The sequence below is a fragment of the Danio rerio genome, chromosome 13 (genome assembly GCF_052040795.2).
Source record: "Danio rerio strain M-AB ecotype USA chromosome 13, GRCz13ab, whole genome shotgun sequence".
Lineage (NCBI taxonomy): Eukaryota > Metazoa > Chordata > Actinopteri > Cypriniformes > Danionidae > Danio > Danio rerio.
The window spans coordinates 35167403-35188950 of NC_141033.1; the positions used below are offsets into that span (position 1 = coordinate 35167403).

At 36.5% G+C, this 21548-nt stretch overlaps 3 protein-coding genes across 22 annotated transcripts in view; all 3 read right to left on the bottom strand.

The window, feature by feature from the left end:
- LOC147834236 (uncharacterized) overlaps positions 1-7811 on the bottom strand; it is a 78208-nt gene extending 70397 nt beyond the window's left edge. For 5 of the 18 annotated variants that reach the window (XR_015506114.1, XR_015506115.1, XM_087279539.1 and 2 more), the window contains exons 1-3: positions 7598-7705; positions 5089-5334; positions 4872-4981 (exon numbers count right to left, since the gene is read on the bottom strand). The gene's annotated coding sequence lies outside the window, so the exon portion shown is untranslated. Of the gene's footprint in view, positions 1-4871; positions 4982-5088; positions 5335-7597 lie in introns of all 18 variants that reach the window. The other 13 variants (XR_015506118.1, XR_015506120.1, XM_087279544.1 and 10 more) reach the window with 7 other exon arrangements.
- A 7169-nt stretch (positions 7812-14980) lies between these two features.
- kcns3a (potassium voltage-gated channel, delayed-rectifier, subfamily S, member 3a) lies at positions 14981-20194 on the bottom strand. 2 transcript variants are annotated; one of them, XM_087278265.1, is made up of 3 exons: positions 20082-20194; positions 19445-19741; positions 14981-17848 (listed from the first exon to the last, which is right to left on the bottom strand). In XM_087278265.1, exon 3 carries the CDS (start codon positions 17754-17756, stop codon positions 16257-16259), a length of 1500 nt encoding a protein of 499 aa, XP_087134391.1. In that variant the 5' UTR covers positions 17757-17848; positions 19445-19741; positions 20082-20194; the 3' UTR covers positions 14981-16256.
- A 605-nt stretch (positions 20195-20799) lies between these two features.
- wdr35 (WD repeat domain 35) overlaps positions 20800-21548 on the bottom strand; it is a 48068-nt gene continuing 47319 nt past the window's right edge. For both annotated transcript variants that reach the window (NM_001145589.1, XM_087278267.1), the window contains one exon: positions 20800-21198. In NM_001145589.1, the coding sequence (NP_001139061.1) occupies positions 21048-21198 (151 nt within the window). In that variant the 3' untranslated portion in view covers positions 20800-21047. The remainder of the gene's footprint in view (positions 21199-21548) is intronic.

The window sequence follows — 21548 nt, forward strand, 5'->3', positions numbered from 1 at the left end:
AGCAAAGATCTACGAGATCCATAGAGCGTTTCATCTCCGGACTCTTGATTTGTGCTCTTAATTAGACTCAAGTCATACGAGTAACACAGCATTATGAAACACCTCGCACGTGCTGCAGATCTGCAATAATGCCAGCAGCTGCAGAGGTGACGCGGCCATAAAGAAAGAGAAAGAGTTCGTCATCAGTAACCATTTCACATGTGTGCGCACTTCAGAGTGAACGTTAACAACTTTCAGACCCTAATTAAATGGGAATTGATCTCAGGAAGCTGGGGGAATGATGAAGACTGAAAGAGCTGTGAGATGCATACTGTATGTGAATGACTCAAAGAAGAGGTGTGTGTGTTTAACATACGGGTGAACCACATTTTATCCTAACTCGGATGCTCTAACATGTGCTGATACAATTTTATTACAGCTATAAAATGTATGTGCACTGAAGGAATGTTGTAATATCTTGTAATAAGGTGTTAAAAAGTGCCATTTCATTGCCATGATGGGCCGCTGAATCATCAGAAAGTAATGCACACTTGAAGTGGTGATTGTGTGTACTTTTTTTCTAATATTTCAATTATAAGTCAATTATGCTGCCTTTATACTGTCTAATAGGGCTGGGTGATTTGGCCTAAAATCCAATTCTTGATTAAATGAATATTTTTTGCCCTCACAGTTCACTGACATGTTTTGTAGAGTAAATATGCTCACATTTTAAAAGTGAGAGATTTTTGAATGTAGGGTGCATTACTTGATTTTAAAGTAATTGAAGGAAACACACAATATCTACTATCCATTATTATTGATTGAATATTAACGCTGAACAACTGAAATTAAAACACATTGCCTAAAACATGACTCTCTGCGCCTCCCACCATCGCAAGCTTGTTATAGTTGAAATCATAATTATTAGATCCCCTTTAATTTTTTTTTTCTTTTTTAAATATTTCCCAAATAATGTTTAACAAAGCAAGGAAATTTTCAAAGTATGTCTGATAATATTTTTTTCTTCTGGAGAAAGTATTTTTTGTTTGATTTTGGCTGAAATAAAAGCAGTTTTTTATTTTTAATGAACCCTTTAAAGGTCAAAGTTATTAGCGCCTTTAAGCAAATTTTTTTCAGACTGTCTATAGAACAAATCATCGTTATACAATAACTTGCCTAATTACTCTAACCCACCTAGTTAATCTAATTAACCTAGTTAAGCCTTTAAATGTCACTTTAAGCTGTATAGAAGTGTCTTAAAAATATCTAGTAAAATATTATTTACTGTCATCATGGCAAAGATGCAAGAAATCAGTTATTAGAAATGAGTTAGAAATGTGTTGAAAATTAGCTCTCTGTTAAGGGAAAAAATAAACAGGAGGGCTAATAATTCTAACTTCAACTGTATAATTAAATTGAGCGATGCGCGTGTTTGCGAAGGCTGCGTCGGACTGTACACGTGCCCTTGGCAGAATTATAATATCAAAATAATTGAATAAGTATAAATCATAATATAATAATTGTAGTTCAGCCTTAACAGAGAGGGGTCACGTGACTGCACACACGGTAGGGAAAGTAATTGGTAAAAACTGACCTGGAAAAATTAGATGGATTATAGGTTCTGAATGTCGATTTCCATTACTTTTCGATTAATGGTCCAGCTCTACTGTCCAATGCTTGATTCTTGATTGGGGTAAATGCAGGGGTAAAAAATTTCTAGGCAGGTCTCGACCACATTCTGTGACTACATCACTATGGTGAATGATTTCAGTCATTTTACAGCCCAAAACAAAAGATGATCAGACTTTTCCTCCACACAGAAGATGTTTGAGGACAAAAACCTATCAAAGGACTTGGAATACTAAAAAATGTTTGCGTAAAATGATTGCGTAAATAAACTAGTGCATAATTATAAAAACTAAGTCAAATCACCTCAAGAGTTCTGAACAACTTGTCACATTTAAGGCAATTAGTTTTGCCAATTTCTGTAAGTAAAGTATCTAACAGCTTTCAGGCATGGGACGATAACCAGTTTCAGGGTATACCGTGGTTTATAAAAGCAGCTGTATGACATCTAAAAGTTTACATTCATATAATTCTTAATCACCTGTTTCTAAATGGTCTGTCTCTAAAAGTGAGAGGGACATATCCCCCTGTCCTTCCTTCCGTCCCCCATTTGCTAAGTCCCAGCCAACGATATATGTAAGGTATATGTTATGTGTAAAGTAATCTGTGTTTTTAAAACTAATGAAGACAGAAACAGGCAATGATTTATTTAAATGATTTAGCTGGACATGTTTATTGTTCCAAAATATTATAAATGTATCTTAAAATATGTTATAATGTTATAATATAATGGATATGTTATATAAATATAGTGTTCAATAGGAGGAAAGTTGTTTTTACCCAGACATTTAAATAGAACATACTTTAGAGCAGTAATCATATTACCATGATCCTATTAAACCATGGCATTTTTATCCAAGGTTATCATACTGTCAGAAACTTATATCATCCCGTGTCTAATTGTTTTTTCCAGTGTAGGTGTGGGAACACTATAGCATAAGCAGAATAATCCAATACGATTCAATGATATATATTAGACAATATATTATTAGAAAATATTGCATAGCCAACTTGGGTGTACATTATTTCCTAATAATTCAACAGCCTGTCACCAGTTGTTCCTTAAGTGCTTAGGTGACCCATTTTAACCATTTAAACACTTTGAACTCATTTCTTAAACATCTAACCCCAAGCCAGTGGTCCAAATTTCAAAATGTCATTTAGTGCTAGCAAAGGATTCTTGAGTCATTTGCAGATGAATTCCATTAGCAGGGAGAAAGAGAGAGATCGATTGGAATGCAGCAATTACAACTTTGCTACTGAGAAATGACATGTAGCTTCAGTGTGACACGCTATTGATGAAGTGCTGCGAGCATGTTTGTGTGAAAGTAAAAGTTTCTGTGTGAATGCTCACGTGTGTGTCTATGCAAACGCAATTTTATAAATTCCATTTAGCAGACTGAATAGCTCCAGTGGGGTAAATGACATTGTGAACTTGAGCAGGTTTAGAGCTAGTCACAATAACAAGATTATTGGTGTTTTAAAGGGTATTATGTAAGCCTAAATCAATATTCGCATAGTCAAATAGTAGTAAATGCGTTTCCCCCACATGTCCCACAAAATCGCTTCTGCTGTCCCAAAACAGAATGGTAACAAAGTACAAAAAGCTGCGAAAACTTTAGCACATTCTCTAAAACAAAGTTTCTCAACCACGTTCCTGGAGGACCACCAACACTGCATGTTTTAGATGTCTCCTCTGTCTGGTACACCCATTACAGGTCTTTCAGTCTCTGCTAATGAGCTGATGATCTGAATCAGGTGTGTTTGTTTAAGGAGACATGTGCTGCGTCCCAATTCGCATACCTAAATAGTATTTGGAAAAAAGAATTAGTATGTCCCAAATTGTAGTATGTTGAAAAGAGTATGCCAAAGGTTGCCGGATGGTTTCCTATTTCCTGTAAAAATTGTAAGTATAGATGGATCCATACTCTGCAGCTAGAAAAACATCCGCTGCATAAAACATGTGCTGGATAAGTTGACGGTTCATTTCGCTGTGGCGACCCCAGATTAATAAAGGGACTAAGCCGAAAAGAAAATTAATGAATGAAGTGTCCATACTCTAACCGCTGATATTGCCCACAGTACATTGCGCGTTGGATGAGAATTCAATTAAAACTACAAATGTGGGTGAAGAGTGCAAATAAACAACAAACATGATGGACGCGCGAAACCAACCTTCAAGTAGAGAGGCTTGGGTAAAATGTTTGTATGACTGTTAATTTATATCGATAAGTTTTCTGCGTTATATATCATCTGCAACAAATTATCTAAAGACCTAAGGAGATTTCTCTGCATAAAAAGACTAAAAAATGCCAGATTATCCTGCTGCTGCTTCTCCAATGAGGTAAGAAATTAAGTATTAAAGAAATGTGGATGATGTGTCGAGATGATTGACAGGGCTCACAACTAAAAAACACAACGATCTGTTAACGAGGAAGTAGTATGTCCCAAAGCTTGCATATTCTCTGTTACACACTCTAAAGTATTCATTTTTCCTTAACAAAAAAGTACAGAATTTTAGGACATAGTTTAAGTATTCGAATTGAGATGCAGCAATGGAAAATGTGCAGACTTGGTGATCTACTAGGAACGTGGTTGAGAAACACTGCTCTAAAACATTGTCACTCACAATATACAATTATTTTTTAATGTCTGTTCCTAATACAATAGTGTAGTATTATAGTACATATAGTACTTGTAGTACCAAGAACAATAATGTTAACAATCTGCATGTGTCTAACATTCTAGGAATGTTATTCTAAGAACAAGTACAAAAAGCATCATAAAGATTCTCCAAAAATATATCTCAAAAATTATAAAGTAAAAACTTCATCCTAAAGATGCTCCAATAATGTTGCTCTAGTGTTTTCTCTTAATATCACCAAATATCAATAACGTTATTGAAATATTCTATAAATGTTACTTGAATCGTAACATTTAAATAACCTTTTCGAAACGTTAAAGCAAAAGTGGTGGAAATGTTCCCTATTAGCTGGGACAAAGGTCATGGCATTTAATGTGGACCTGTAAAACAATGCGTCACTTTCAGGCTGTATTCTGAGTATGTGAAAGACTAAAGGTGATTAACTAATAATAAAGCTCTCACACACACGCTGACAGATGCAAGAGAGCCAACACATGTGCACATTCATTTCTGTGTCCATATGTTGAATGAAAATGCCTTCACGTTGAAGAAAAATGCTTACTGTGTGTTCATTTCACAGCCCATTACCTGTTTGAAATGAAATGAACTGGAGAGCACTAACCTCCATCTGCTGGAGAAGACCAGTTTTCCTCTCTCTCTCTCTCTCTCTCTCTCTCTCAGCATTGCTCCTGATCTGTCTCTGAAGGTTATGAAGGAAACGCTAGGATATTTCTATTAAGGAGACAGAAAGTTAACATGTGAATGTGTGCAGCCTGTTGTCTCACAGACGTTTTCTAATTCTCACTTTGTTAAAAAAAAATGTTGAAGAAAGCAGTTACCCAGGTCTCACTTTTCAGAGTGTGACTCTTTTCAGGAACTCCACCATTGATTTGATATTGCTGCTTTTGGTTGTTTGTGTCGGTGAGTTCTTTACCGTGTCCTCTGCCATGTTCCTCTTATCAGATATTGGCTGACATTGTTGATGTTTGGCTGTGATCGGCCATTCTCTGATCTTTGACTCAGATAAACAAGCACAAGCTGCTGATAAAGCAAATATTGGATTCTGACGCCACTGTCTTCCTCACCTTCACAGAAACAGCAGGAAAGGCAGAGGGTTAGCAATAACCTCCAACATGACCTACAGTATTTGCATTAGATATTGTTTAAATGTATTAATCATTTTTTGCAAATCTATACACAAGTTAAACATTCAAATATTAAAGAAAGAAAGAAAGAGAGAAAGAAAGAAAGTATCGTTCATACACGAGGACTAGAAAAAATATGCTGAAAATGCAGCTTTGACAGATGAGATAAACTTCTTAAATATATATTTAAACAGAAAAAATGTGTTTTAAAATGCAATGCTTATTCACATACTGTATTAACTGTATTGCTTTCCTAAAATGCAGCCATGTTAAACTTAAGAGACTTTTAGTATTACATAATCATAACATTTTATTATAATGAATAGCTATAGTTATTAATTATTTAATTTTAAAGTTCAAACAAGCTCAGTAGATTAGGTTTAGTCTAGATTTTTAATAAAAAAATATTTAGTGTTTAAATTTTTGTAGGTCTGAAAATTGTACCGGCGAAGCAGTGGCGCAGTAGGTAGTGCTGTTGCCTCACAGCAAGAAGGTCGTTTCTGTGTGGAGTTTACATGTTCTCCCTGCGTTCGCGTGGGTTTCCCCCAGGTGCTCCGGTGTCCCCCACAGTCCAAAGACATGCGCTACAGGTGAATTGGGTAGGCTAAATTGTCCGTAGTGTATGAATGTGTGTGTGAATGTGTGTGTGGATGTTTCCCAGAGATGGGTTGTGGCTGGAAGGGCATCCGCTATGTAAAAACTTGCTGGATAAGTTGGCGGTTCATTCCGCTGTGGCGACCCCGGGTTAATAAAAGGGACTAAGCCGACAAGAAAATGAATGAATGAATGATGAATGAATGAATGAATAAAAATTGTACCAAAACTGTGGCTAATTAAACAAATTTAACAGGGCTGGGCGATTACTCAAAGTTATCGAAATCGACATTCAGAACCTATAATCGATCTAGTTTTATTAGGTCAATTTTTTTCAATTACTTTCCCTACAACGTGTGGAGTCACATGACCCCACTCTGTTAAGCCTGATTTATACTTTCGTGTCGAGGGCATGCATATGTCGGGTTGCACACTCGCGCAGACTCCAGTGAGCTCTGGAGCAAGTTTTTACAAGTGTTGAGTCCTGTGGAGTAGCTCAGTATGGATACTTTTGTTTTGTGTTTACCTTATAAATAAAGTTGTTGCACATCCGCCGGTTCCTGCCTCTAAATGAGCGAGTTTTAGCTTCTTGTACATTTGTACATTAAGGTAGCATTCAGAAAAGTTATTTATTTTCACTTTTTTATAAGAAAAAAAGACTTAGTTTTAGACAGCGTGTGTTTTAATTTCAGTTGTTCACTGTTGATGTTTAGTAATCATAGATAGTAGATATTGTGTGTTTCCTTCTATTATTTTAAGTATTTAAGTATTTTCAAGTAATGCACTCTTTATTCAAAAATCTCTCACCTGTAATATTTAATGAGCATATTTACTCTACAAAACCTGTCAGTGAACTGTGAGGACAAAAATAAATAAATAAATAAATAAATAAATAAATCAGAGTGAGTGGGGATAAAATGTGAACACACACACACACACACACACACACACACACACACACAAACACACCTCTTCTTTGAGCCATTACAATTTAACCAAATCATGTATGGGTATGTGAGAAACTGAAGGAAATACAGCAACTGCCCCCACTCTCCCCTACTGTATATGAGCTATATTATATTGGTAATATAAATATTTACAAAAAAAAAAAAAAAAAATATATATATATATATATATATATATATATATATATATATATATATATATATATATATATGTGTGTGTTTATATATATATATATATATATATATATATATATATATATATATATATATATATATATATATATATATATTGTATATGTTTTTGCAATTAATAGAGTGTCTCAAACTGATTGTTAAGTATTTTTAATGTTGTATACCGTATTTTTTTACGGTTAAAGTCTAATTTAAATTAGGAAATAAGAAAAGCACAAATATTATATGGATGAAAAGTCAAATAAATATAGAATATGTGTATATTTTCAGCAGCATGCTGTTCTCTGGATTTTCTCTATTGACGTGGATACCATACTGAATGCTTCTGCTACCTAATGTAACACACTTAAAGTGACATACATAGCATGTCCTTTCGCAGTTGAAAAACTTTTCATGGATTATATGAGACAAGAGACATTTTAATAAGTTAGAGTGTTACTGTTTCAACATACCTTACGTTCTTTAATCGTTATCATAACGACGACGTCCCGTCCAAGCGCCCAACCTGTTCAGTCACTTCTTACCTTTGTCATCATGGGTCGACACATGCTCACATCCACAAGCGTTCAGACCCCGCCTCCTCTAATTGCAGTTTAATTCATGTAGGAATTTGATTGGATAGAAATGTTGTTGGTCCAAATATACTATGACATTATTGGCTATTCCACTGATTAACCGCTAAACTTGATTTTTTTTCATAATAAGAGGTGACTTGTGACAGAAATACAGGCCTTAGATTTTGTTTAACAAAAGAAAGAAACTGATGAATAAATTAAGAATGTTTTCTGAGGTAATGGGCTCTATGCACAGCTAATGTTTTTCACCCAACGATGAACTTTCGGTGAATGATGTAGTAATGTAACTCAATCAGTTAAATAAACTTAAGCATCCATTTGTTTGTTAAAGTGTAAAAATGGAGGAAATACAGGTTAAACACAGGCACAGTCATTAGAATCAAGCTAGCACAAAAACTCCATTGAAAATACTGGGGTAAAATTAATTTCCATATTTCAAAGATATGGCAGAGAAAAATATAATTTAATGCAGTGCTTCTTGTTTGGCCTGATAGTCATATCTCAGCCAGGCAGTGATGGTTGATATTTTTTTTTAAAGAAATCAGATTTTAATGCAGCGATTTTTGTATGGGATGACAATTAACCGGAAGCCCCGAGACTGGCTGACTGAAATTTAAAGTCTGTGTGCATATACCCTATTGTTTGTTCAAGTATATTCGTTTTTTTAAACGGCTTGATTAAACAGTTAATTAAATAATGTAACTTAACTGTTAGGATGGATCAAACCATTGCTGGAAATTATAAAACCCAGCAATTTTAAATGATATTCAAACAAAATACTAATCAATAAATGTACTGTAGATAAACTCTGAGAGTGACCTCCCGTTGATGACAAGAGTTTGAAGCGTCGAGCTGCCCAGCTGAAGGCCAAACGGAAAGATGGAGCTTTGGCCAAGCATGTGACCTCTTCAACATTCGAAATTCAATTCCAGAGGTGATTGAACACGACATCACACCAATCCAGCCAGAGATCCATAACATCCATATCGGCCCAGCACAACAGATGGCTTTGGGTTTAGTAAAGTGGTCTGACGGCTGACAGGCAATCTTCAGACTGTAAGAAACAGGACTGTTGTGTGCTGGAAGTACTTACAGCTACAGCCAAGGTTCAAATGCCATCATACTGCCAGTTTCATTGATCAACAAGAAATTGCAAATGTCGCTTTCAGGGTAGCTGTATTGATTCTGTCATGTCACAGATTTATCGAATTATTAGGTTTAGTTTATCAGTTTATTTAGAGATGAAAAATGAATCAATTCTAAAGTTTATAATTTATTATATATTTATTTGTTTTTTAATCAATATCATAATTGCGGTTTTTAATTAAACACAATGTTTAAAACAAGGTAATTCATGGTTATTGACTTGAATTCAGCATAAACAGTGTTGACTTGTTCACATTGATATTTATTCTTCCTCAACACTTAAAAAAAACATTTCTCTGTTTCCCCTAGGCTTGCAACACTTCTGTTCACATGCTTTTTACTCTATTTTCAGCCAGACAGACGATTCCAACCAATTTCCTATGTGTGAGGGAAGAGAGGAAAGAAGGACATCAAGAGACAGAAAGAGAGAGAGAAATGGAGAGAGAGATGTATGTTGGTGAGTAGAATGTGTGTGTGTGCTGACCCATGTAGAGGTAGGTGGCAAATTGTTTGTGAAAGGACTTTATGTGGAGCTGAAGGTGCTTGCAAACTTACGTGTTAAACTATCATTTAGATTCGTCATGCAGACCTAGTCTGAAAAAAAAAACTTTAACTGGAAAACTTTTCATTGTTTTACTAGCAACTTATGGGGGATAGTCACCCATTGTCACCCTAATGAAAAATATAAAAGCTAAATGCAACATCTGCATGGCAAGATGTAAACAGGCAATTGCAAGAAAACTCTTTCTTTTCTTTTTTTAAATGTTTCAAATTCTTTACTCAATGTTGTTAACAAGCTTGACTGCTAAAACACAAACACACACACACACACACACACACACACACACACACACGATACAAGCTTTTTATGATTATTTGATGTTTAAAACCCTTGTTGACAGTCAATTGAAAATGATTTGTTTATGTGATAATGTCACTTCAACATGCATCTTGACTGTATAGTATATCATGTAGATGCAAAATAGTTAATAAAATGTTCATTGAAGTGGTTTCTTATTAGATTGAAGGATAATGTGAATTATGCATGATACACTACCTGACAAAAGTCTTGTCGCCTATCCAAATTTTACAACAAATAATAACTTGACCTCTAGTTGGTCACTTGGTATCAGAAGTGGCTTATATGAAAGGCCTCTAGATTACACTTATTTTACCAAAATAAAATATGATCATGAATGATTTTTAATTATTCAATTAGGAGAGTAAGGTCTGACCTTGCTTAGACAAAAGACTTGTCAATTAACAGAAATAATGTACAGTATAGAATACAAAGTCATGGTGCAGTGGAAAAATAATAATATTGTGTATGACTCACATGAGCTTGGAGGACTGCATCCATACATCTTTAAAATGAATCAAATAACTTATTAATAAAGTCATCTGGAATGGCAAAGAAAGCGTTCTTGCAGGACTTCCAGAGTTCATCAAGACTTTTTAGATCCATCTTCAATGCCTCCTCCATCTTACCCCAAACATGCTCAGTAATGTTAATGTCTGGTGACTGGGCTTTTGCCAATCCTGGAGCACCTTCACTTTTTTTGCTTTCAGGAACTTTGATCTGGAGGCTGAAGTATGAGAAGGAGTGCTATCCTGCTGAAGAATTTGCCCTGTGGTTTGTGATGTATTGGGCAGCACAAATGTCTTGATACCTCAGGCTGTTGATGTTGCCATCCACTCTGCAGATCTCTCGCACAACCCCATACTGAATGTAACCCCAAACCATGATTTATCCTTCACCAAACTTGACTGAATTTTGTGAGAATCTTGTGTCCATGCAGGTTCAAGTAGGTCTTCTGCAGTATTTGTGATGATTGGGATGCAGTTCAACAGGTGATTCATCTGAAAATCTACCTTCTGCCACTTTTCCAAATGATCAACTAGAAGTCAAGTTATTATTTCTTGATCTTACAACTGGGATCGACGACAAGACTTTTGCCAGGTAGTGTACACCATTTATTATTATACAGTACACAATCAATACATTGCATTCTTGTTGAGTACTCATTTTCTTAAGGAACAAACACCAACGCCAAAGTTTTTTTTTTTAATTAAAAATTAAAAATATATATTTTTTTTTTGGATTCTGTCTGGAGCCAATGATGCATAAATTGCATACCTCACGTCTGAAGTGCTTCAATCTTAAGTGCTGTACTCAGAGAAGTGGGAACTCACCACTTTGTGGGTTTTGCTTTCCCTTGGGTTAAAGCCCACATCCTAAACCACCAGCTCATATTTTAGCAGAGCAGAGCATTGATAATACTAGAGGAACAGTGCTGGGATTGCATATATATTTTTTGCAAACAAGATGCTCAGATTTGTGCAAGCTGTTCAAATCTAATGTTTGAGCAAGAAATATGACTCTTTGTGGTGGCCTCATATTTCGGGAGAAGGGGAGGGAGAGGAGTCATGCCGCCACTGTATACAACATAATATAGAATCAATCTCTTAAAGTAAATTAGTTCTTTAAATGGTTTCATTCTGCCTACTAGCAAATAATAATTAGCATCTTTCTGTATTTTAAAGAACTCACAACTATCACAATCTCTAAATATGCCAGCATAAATGTAAGTAAAATGCATTTTTCAAGTTCCCCATTTTTTAATAACCAATACTCAGAGTTTGCTGGAGCTGAAAAGGGTCAGCTGCAGCATTGGTGTAAGTCATGAGGCATTCAGGTCAGCCCTTAAACACTTGAGCACACAAGCGTGACACATTGATCAATGGCCACGTCTCAAACAGAGGCCGATCTATCCAAGTTAAAGCCACTTGCCAAACGGATGCCGTTTCAGCAGTAATACATCCTCCATGGCAGACAGCCCTAACATTTGGATCTCTCATCCTGCCTCTAATACAGCCTACTGACATAAGTCACTCTAAAAAATGAGAGAGACAGAACAATGGAGAGGGAACACGTTCCCTCTGTGTAGAGGACAGGTGAACTTGAACTCATAAGGGATTATTGATAACGCACTTAAGCAATAATGCATTAAGAACTGCTCATTAGAAGGTCAGAAAATAAGCAGTTGATTAAAAGGATTAAAGGGATCTGAAATCGTTTTCTCACTCTTCACTTGTTCCAAACATGTTTGAGTTACTTTCTTCTGTTGAACACAAAAGAAGATAGCCTGAAGAAAGCTTTCGAAAAATGCACTTTACAATAACATTACATGAATAATGATGTATTGATATGTATGTATATGTATATGTATATGTATATGTAATTAAATGTCACTTCAGTATGAAATAATGATGAGTTAAGGCATAAGCTTATCAAGAACTAACTTTAATATGAGTCATGACTTCTACCTTAATAACTTGTTAGTGCGTTTGTTAATTAATGTATTTTGAAATTTAAGTACATGATGTAACTACATGAACCTGTTAACGTATCTTTATAGCTTTACTTGGTGGGGCACATTATCATTTACTCATTCCTAACTACCCATAAACCCCTGTTTTTAAAAGTAACATTTATGTATCTAGTGTGTGTTTACATAGAACACTTTTAATTGCTTTTTAATTTTCATCAAAATGGACAGTTTAAACACAGGAGGTCCTGAGTAGTTAAGATGGCAACATAGGTTTATTCTGAAAACGTAGCCCTATATACTGTACATTTCAGGAGATGGCGAATTATGTAGCCAGAAGTATGTATGGCTGCATTTTATCTTTAAAACGAACGCTACAGGGCGGTATGATGCCGTTTCTTTTCTTGCTTACCAGCTGACCGATAATCTCCGTTTGGATGGCTTTCTCGCCGTACCTAGTTTGTCTGGTAGCTTGACATGTAAATCGGAGGACTTGAGATGCAGAGCGGACGTGATCACGACAACAGGGTTCGAGTCCGATGAAGATGGGTTCCAGAAAGCAGTTTAGTCAAAAACAAAAGGTAAAAAAAAATAAATAAACAAGTAAGTAACAGGGTGAGAATGTTGTAAAATCTTTTTTGCTTTTTAAAACAATGTTGGATGTAGGGAGGTGGGTGGGCGGGTCAATCGGTGCTTTTGAAAACATTATTGGTTGGGATTAGGAAAAGAGGAGGGCGGGTCAGTCAGTCATTCGATAGTGTCCTCTGGTGGATTTATGTGAGAACAGTAGCTGAAGAGAAATTTGAGATCTAAAAAACTGTACACAGCATCTTCTGCAAAAACAAAAACTGAAAAAAAAAAAAACGTAGCTCCTGGGACGTATTTTGCTCTCCCAAGAAATGTGTATAAAGGTATATAATCAGAATGAACCTGGGTTGCTAGAAAGAGTTATTAATAATGTGCTCATCCAAGTAAAATAATGACAAAGATGAGTCATGAGTTCATATTGGATACATTTAGCTTCAGCTAAAACGTTTATGTATTAATTAACACTTTAGTTTAAGCTATAAATGTAATCAATATGAACTCTTGACTTATCATTATGTCATGACTTTACCTAATTTACATAATTCATATTATGTTATCATTTATATTATAATGAAGTAGTTTTCAAATACTTTAAAGGGTACATTGTATGTACTGTTATTGTAAAGTTTTACCAATATTTGAGGAATATTCTTGCAGGTATTTTTCTGAAATGTTGAGTCACTCAAGAGTCAAATCAAATTGTTGTGTTAAACTTTAATATGTAATTTATAAAAATGTAAACTGGTTTGTATAGAAATATGACTGACTCATTCACAAATGAGGGTTCAACTGGTGTCAGTTATGCAACAGATTTTCAAAAAATATTGTGGTGGCTTAGTGGTTGGCACTGTCGCCTCACAGCAAGAAGGTCACTGGTTGAAGGAGACCTGTCTATGTGGAGTTTGCATGTTTCTCTATGGGATCCGTTCATTTAGGTTTCTTCCTGGTGTTCTGGTTTCCCCCACTGTCCAAAGACATACGGTATAGGTGAATTGGAGAAACAAATTGGGTATAGTGTGTGAATGGGAGAATGTAAGAGTGTTTACCAATGCTAGTGGTTGTCCTATGAAAACATATGCTAGAGTAAAGAGCTGGTTCATTCCACTGTGGCAACCACTGAAAAAGCAGGGAATAAGCCCAAGGAAGTGCACTAGTCATAAATACTACTTTTGTTGCAGTTTTTGATGTTTATTAAGCTCTGGTACTGGGTCTGTGGTGTCATTTACTTTTGCATTCTTCAAATTTTAAAGGTCCATACTTGCCTAATACTCTAATAAGTGGTTCTGTTATTTTATCAGTTGGAATAAATTAACTTTTGCAAAGAAATTTCCTGATTACTGACATGTACAGGGACGACCAAAGTTAATTACAGCAAGCTAGACCACATTATTATTACACAGACAACAAATACAATTATTTTAATCACTTTCAATAGTGTTTTATGAAAATTCAAAGTTTTTTTTTAAAACAATACCAAACCTTTGCATTTACACCTCTGCATGTGGATTTGGTAAGGCAAAATCCAGGCTGAAACCCCAAAATAGCCCTTGACTTTAAGAAGTTAAAGGGATAATTTACCTCAAAATTTTTATTTGCTGTTTTTTTTACCCACCTTTAGAGCTCCCAGGTAGTAGGTGACTTTTTTCTTAAGCAGAACAGCTGAAACTGTTGTCCTTGTGATTCATAAACACTGAGGTCTTATGAAGGCAAATGATTGGTCAGTGCAAAGCTGAATAACAACATTGTTACATTAATCCACAGCCTCTGCAAACAGTCCTGAGCTTGCATCATTATACAATGATCTATGACTATTGACAAAGGCTATGAATTAAAGTAATAATGTTGTAAAAAAAAATAACAATCTTCTGCACTCTGTAAGACCTCAATGTATGAGCAAAAGTCACAGGTATTAATTTAATTTAGTCTCAAAGAGCCAGTAGCTACTAAGTTGACTTTCATAAATCACAAAGGACCACAGTTTCAGCTACAAATCTTCCTTAATGTTCTAAAGAATAAAAAAGGATGGTTTAAATGGCCTGAGGATGAGTAAATTAATAGCAAATTAAAATATCAAGGTGAACTGTCCCTTTAAATTCATTTTTGCAGCCTGATGTAATTTCTGTGTGGATTATACTTTTAAGATATCTTTCCAGACCCATGCAGTGACTGCATAATAAAGAGCAGAGACTCAAATATGCTGTACATCAACACTTTTATTTAACGGGAACATGTCTTCCCTGCTTTTTTCATCTCCTTCTTTCTCTTGCGGCCTCTCGTCCCTCTCGTTGAAATATGCATGCAATCTTTCCATCCTCCCCTCTCTGATGGACACATTAGGGAGGATGGAGTACACCAACATGCCATCTGAAGTCCAGCATTTTAGATGCTGTCATTGTCTATAAAACATTTACGCATAGTTCTTTTCCCCACAGGCACTGCAAAAAGACTTAATTAAATGAACAGCTTGTCTAAAGGATTAAAAAAAACACCTGTCAATCAGTGCTATTAGCTCTTGTACATTTACATTACTGCTAGCACTGGCCTGTTGTTAAAGGGATAGTTAACCCCAAAATGACAAATAACTCACCGTTTACTCACTTTCAATGGTTTCAAGCCTTTATGAGATTCATTTTGAGGAATGTTCATACACTGTAAACCCAAAAAGTTAAGGTAACTCAAACCTTTTGAGGAAACCGATTGCAACAAGCCATTTCAGTTCAAAAACTATAACTAATGAGTACTGTAAACTTAATCCATTTGAGTAAACGAAGCAATTTGAGTAAAGTAAAACCCAATAAATAAAGAGAACTCAAGCCAACTGAGAACTGTAAAACCCAATAAGTTAAAGAAACTTAAATCACTCGAGGAAACCGATTGCTACAAACTATTTGAGTTAAAAAAACTGATCTATATAAGTACTGTGAACTTACTCCATTTAAGTTGAAGTAATGAGGTATTTAATTAACTCATTACCTTCCACACCGAGTTCAAAACTTTTTTTAAATGAGTAGAATTAGCTTTCAGTCAATTTTGAGTTAACTACACTCATTTTATTTGATAAAGTTGACTGCTGGGTTTTACAGTGTAGTGGTAGTGATCTGGTAGCCATTGACATTAATAGTAGGAAAACAATACTATGCAAGTCAATGGCTAAAGGTTTTAAACTTTCTTCAAAAATTTATTATTTTGCGATTAACAGAACTCAAACGGGTTTGGAACAAGCGGAAAGTGAGCAAATGATGACAGAATCATCGGGTTTGGGTGGACTCTCCCTTTAAGATGGTTTCCATAACAGGTTTTGATTCATAAAAATAACAGAAAGCTTGAGACATTTTTCACCCTGAGAACTAAAGAGAAAAAGTGCTGCCGATTAAAGGTCCAGGAGTCACTCAGTAAGAAACAAGAGTCTTATGGTTTCCTCGATATGTGCTGCAGATTCTTGTTCCTTTATTTGAGGTTGTGCATCTTCAGGTTTACGTCACATTGTTGGCTTTTGGCTGTCCAGCAGAGCAGACGAATTCAACATCAGCAATACTGGAAGCATCAGTGGCGTCTCCTTCGCTACTCCTGGAGGATGCGCTGTGCGCCAGAGAGTTCATCTTTTGGCTGTAGAGGTCTGCTATATGAAGAAAAGGCATGCTGAGATCTGGCTGTTTTTCGTCCTCTGTCTGGAGCTGGTCAGACTCCACCAGGGCTTTCTGTCTCTGGTAGTATTTGGAGAACTTGTTAAAGATGATGGAGATAGGAAGGGCGACTACAAGCAGGCCGCAAATGATGCACAATGTGCCGATGAGCTTCCCAGGAAGCGTGACTGGATACGTGTCACCGTATCCCACTGTGGTCATGCTTATCGTCGCCCACCACCAGCCCACCGGTATAGTCTGCAGTTCCGACTCGTGGTCCTCCCTCTCCACAAAATAAATAAGAACTGAAAAAATGGAGATTCCCACGGAGAGGAAGAGGATGAGGAGTCCGACCTCGTGATAGCTGTGTCGGAGAGTCGCACCAAGAGAACGCAACCCGACTGAATGGCGGGCAAGTTTGAGGATGCGAAAGATACGCATGAGACGCAGGATCTGCACCACCCTTCCCACATTCTCAAGCTCCTCGCTTTCCTCAGGATCCACTTTTTCAAATGCCAGCGTGGCATAAAATGGAACGATAGAAGCAAAGTCAATCATGTTTAATGCATTGCATATAAATTTGCGCAAGCACGGTGTGACAACTAATCGTACAATGAATTCGAGGGAGAACCAGAGAACGCAAAAAGTCTCAAACACATCCAACACCGGGTTCTCCACCTCTTTCTCATTGGCGTCCTTCTGGTGGAATTCAGGCATGCTATGGATGCACATGGCGATGATGCTTATCAGTACAACACTCAGCGAAAACACCGCCAGAATTTTCGCAGAGCGTGAGTATCCAGGGTTTTCCAGCCGCAACCAGAGCTCCTTGCGTTTTTCTGCGCACCAGGTGCCCTCAAACTTTTCCAAGTCTTTGTCAAATGCTGACAGTTCCTCCATGGATGAGTCTAAGCTGTCCTGCAGCTGGTTCTGAGGGTCATCCTCATTCCCCCAGTCGGGATCTCCCATGTTCTCTTTCTGTTCCTGAAATCGGTTGCTGCAGCAAGTGTCCAGGTGAAGCTCCTTGATACCCCAGTATTCCAACTCCTGGCTAAAGCTAAACACACACAGCTCCTCCATCAAGTGGATCTTTCCGGTATGATAAAAGTTCAGCACGTAGCGGAAAAAGCATGGATTGCGGTCGAAGTAATACTCTCGGTCCGCTGCAGCGTAGTCATCACAAAGCTGGAGAATAGCGGCCTCTGAGCTGCAGTAGAGCAGCCGGGCCAGTCGTGTGTGGGGGAAGCGTTGGAGGACCACCCGTTCCACTTGCTGCTTAAAACCACCGACGTTGAGGTTGATGAAGCTCTCCTCGGGGCCTCGGCGGTGCAGGAACTGCCCGTACACCATGATGGATGCCAGAACATGAAGGAGTAATTGGGACTGTTGGGCTAAGCAGGTTTGGAGAGAGAGAATGTGAGTGATCAGCTATGGCTCCATGCCTACAATGAAGGAAAATGAGAAGTCTGATTAGCACTTTAAGGACTTTAAAAGCTGACCTGTTGCCATTGAAAAAAAAACATCTTTATTACGTCTTCAATTGCATGACTGACCAGACAAAAACTTAATCAGATTTGAATATGCAGACAGACAGACAGACAGCTAATCTATTATATTCTGCATCTAACTGTAACAACTGTGATGGGATAAAAGCATTCTAGAGCCTAAATCAGCCTTTATAGCTTCTAATGGATATTGATTTGTACAGTGTCGTAAACAAAACCTCAGTGATCATTATGAGCATTTTAACACTAACTCTGACTTTCTTTTCCAGCACTGTAGGGCACTTCAGCTTCAAAATCAGGTCTGAAATTCAAGACATTCAGTGAAGTCATGACAGTTGTGATTGCAGTTTGACATGCTGTGATTTTGTAAGGGTTAGAAAATGGTAATTCTTGTTCTGAAATGATGAAACTTTCACACTGGGTTCTAAAAGTCTGAGACCACTAGAGAAATTGACGCCCTTTGTATTCTTATAAAAATGTGGGCCCTTTATTATCATTATTTATCAATATATTGCCAACATCAGTTTGAGTGAAATAACATACAGTGCTCAGCATATACAAGTACACCCCTCACAAATCTCTCTGTTAAATTTGAATTTTTAACAGGAAGCTCTACAATATAATATTTTTGCATATACATTACATTAGTCAGTACTGATGCCAAATCTGGAGCTTGTCTAACAAAATAACTTAAGATAACGATCCAAAAACTTGAACACTTAAATTTATATGTTATAGAAAAATATTAAATACCCATTTAAAAATAGGACAAATAAAGAGAAGCAAAAAAAAAAAAAATTATATATATATATATATATATATATATATATAGTTTACATTTTTGCAATATTTTGCTTGAATTTATTTGTATTATCTTTTAATTTCTACATATGTTCTGTGACTAAAATAATATTTGAATAAATATACATGTTTGATAAATGCGTTTTGTTTCACAGAGAAATTGATAAAAATACTCATTTTTAAAATGGGGTGTACTCAGGTATGCTGAGCACTATAAGATTTTTCAATACAAACTATATAAGTTGAACAAAATAAACCTGAATTCAAAGTATTTTAGTTCTTAATAAAACACTTCACGATTAAAGGGTTTCAGTATGAATAAAAGCATCTACAAAGAGTGAAATGATATAAATTATATTATTAGAGCATACATTTAAATGTTGCTTCTGCATGTCATTCACTTATTTAATGCACATTTATAGTTCATTTAGAATTACATTATGAACTTCATATTTTCTGCGTGGTTCAGTTATGGACCTCATGATGTACAGAAAAAAAGTAATTCAACAAAACGTAAAGAAGAAATAGTTTTAGAAGAGCAACCTCACAATAGTAAACAATCAAATGTCTGAATCACGTATTTGTTCAAAAGTTTCTTGAAGACGTGGTAAGCTGTGGCTAATAGCGTGTGCGCTCTGTCTCGTCGAACTCCAGCACCAAGGACAGCACCAAAGTTAAGTTCAACAACAACATCGTGCATTTCAAACTAGATGGAAGAAATATCACATTTACCTCCTTAATTTGTGATGGCATCAGTGCACTGCAAAGACATTCGGTGTGGATATCGCCATCCTCCAGCGCCTTCCTTGATAAAGCCGAGTCCGGTGTGCGCTCGTTCGCAGTATTTGCCCCATGTCCCACTGCGCACTGTATCGGGTGGGACACTTGGCACAAAGTGTGCCGCTAATGCACTCGCTCTGCCTCGGGGCAGCTGCGCGTCCGTGCGTCACTGGCCCGTGGCAACTGGTGCGCGCTTGCGCTTTGCGTTTGAGGACGTGCCTCTCAAGCTCCACGGTGCGGCTTTTCCCCCTGAAGCGTCAGAGGTGAAACGAGAGGGACAAAGATAGAGAGACAATATAATAAGAGGGCAGAAGGATGAAAGCAGGGGTACAGATACTCCGACCACCCGTGAAGGGCAGTTAAAGGATTAGAAAACTAATAAAAGACTGAGATTAAAGATCCCCTGAGTTACTGCTGAGAAAAGCTACAGAGGGCGGCTGAATGTTGTGAAAATAAAAGTTTGAGGTAAAATCGCTCTCGTTTTATTAGCAAGAAATGTGTAATGATATTTTGAAACATTTTTACAGACAAAAATAATAACATCAACAATATATTTAGTAACTTTAAAGATTGTGTGAAGTAAGTGTACCTTAAAACAGCGAGTTGTCAATGCGTGCACTTTTTTCTCAGCTAAAGCAGGTGCTTCTTTCCCTCGAGCAGCACCTGTGGCACGTGCAGAGAGGAATTGACTGACAACGCCCTCTAGAGGGCGGAAACAGCACATGCAGACGCCACTGTAATGCTAACTCGGGTTTAAAATGTGTTATTATGTTTGTTAATACCAAATTAGGCTACTTACGTAAAAAGGAAAAACAACTACTAGCGTTGTAGTGCAATAAAGAGAATGGCGTTTGAGAAAAACCTATAAATACAGGTCTATTTAACAAGTAACAAAACATTCTGTCAGAAGCGTTAGCCCTCGAAACCGCCTGTAGAGGACAGCATTGCGTGCCATACGACACGATTATTAATAATATTAACTTATGAATATAAAAATGTCAGAATCTCTCTCGACAGGTTCATAAAATTGTGTAAATACTCCACTTAAAGTCAAAAGGACTGACACAAGTGAACCAGAAAGTCTGAAAGATAAAATGTATTTTCTTACATCATTCATAAATGTGGAAAATGTATTTTAGATTGTAAAGCAAATTGTTCCGTTGTATAATTGTTCTGTTGTTGGCGGAAATAACAAGATACACACACAACATTACATTATCCAAGTAATTAATGTTAAACTTTGCAAACAGGTAAACAATGTTTAGAAAACTGTCAAATAGAGATGAATGAATTTACTTCACAAATGATTTTCAGCTGAAAAGAACTGTTTAATATTATGTCAAGTAAATGCATACATACATTTTATTACATACATAAATATATGAAAAGGCTGTTGAAAGGAAATGAAAAGTATAAAAATATGTTCATTTGTTTGACCATCCAAATAACATTTTATCCCTTTTAACCCAAAGGCAGAGTTTTTATCCTAAAGTACATAAAAAAGACTGACATTTGATGGAGCGAGGGCTGAGATTGGGAATGCCACTGGAAAATATTATCCCACTGTGGAGTGACAGAGGGGACAGAAGTTTTGTTGTGTGATCTCCTGCTCCAGAGCACAGTGTTTACACACACTGCACATCCAGAACTGGTACTCTGAAATCACTCTTCCAGTGACTATACAGGTAGGCAACTTGCCCTCTGGCCTGAGAAAGAGATATATAGAGAGAGTAAAAGACAAATAAAGAAAAAGTCACTCATCAAGACACAATGCATATTAGTTTAACATATCTAAGAGTTATTTTGCATATTCACTTACAGTATATGTTTTGTGCTTATTCTTAACTGGTGGTTGAAAGGATTAGTTCACCCAAAAATGAAAACTCCTTTATTTATTGCTCACTCTCATGTTGCTCCAATCAACTGAGACCGTCGATCATCCTGAGGGAGCTCTCAGATTTCATCTAAAATATCTTTATTTGTATTACGATGATGAGCGGTTTAGAATGTAACAAGAGTGAGCACTTAATAACAGAATTTAAATTTTTGCATGAAC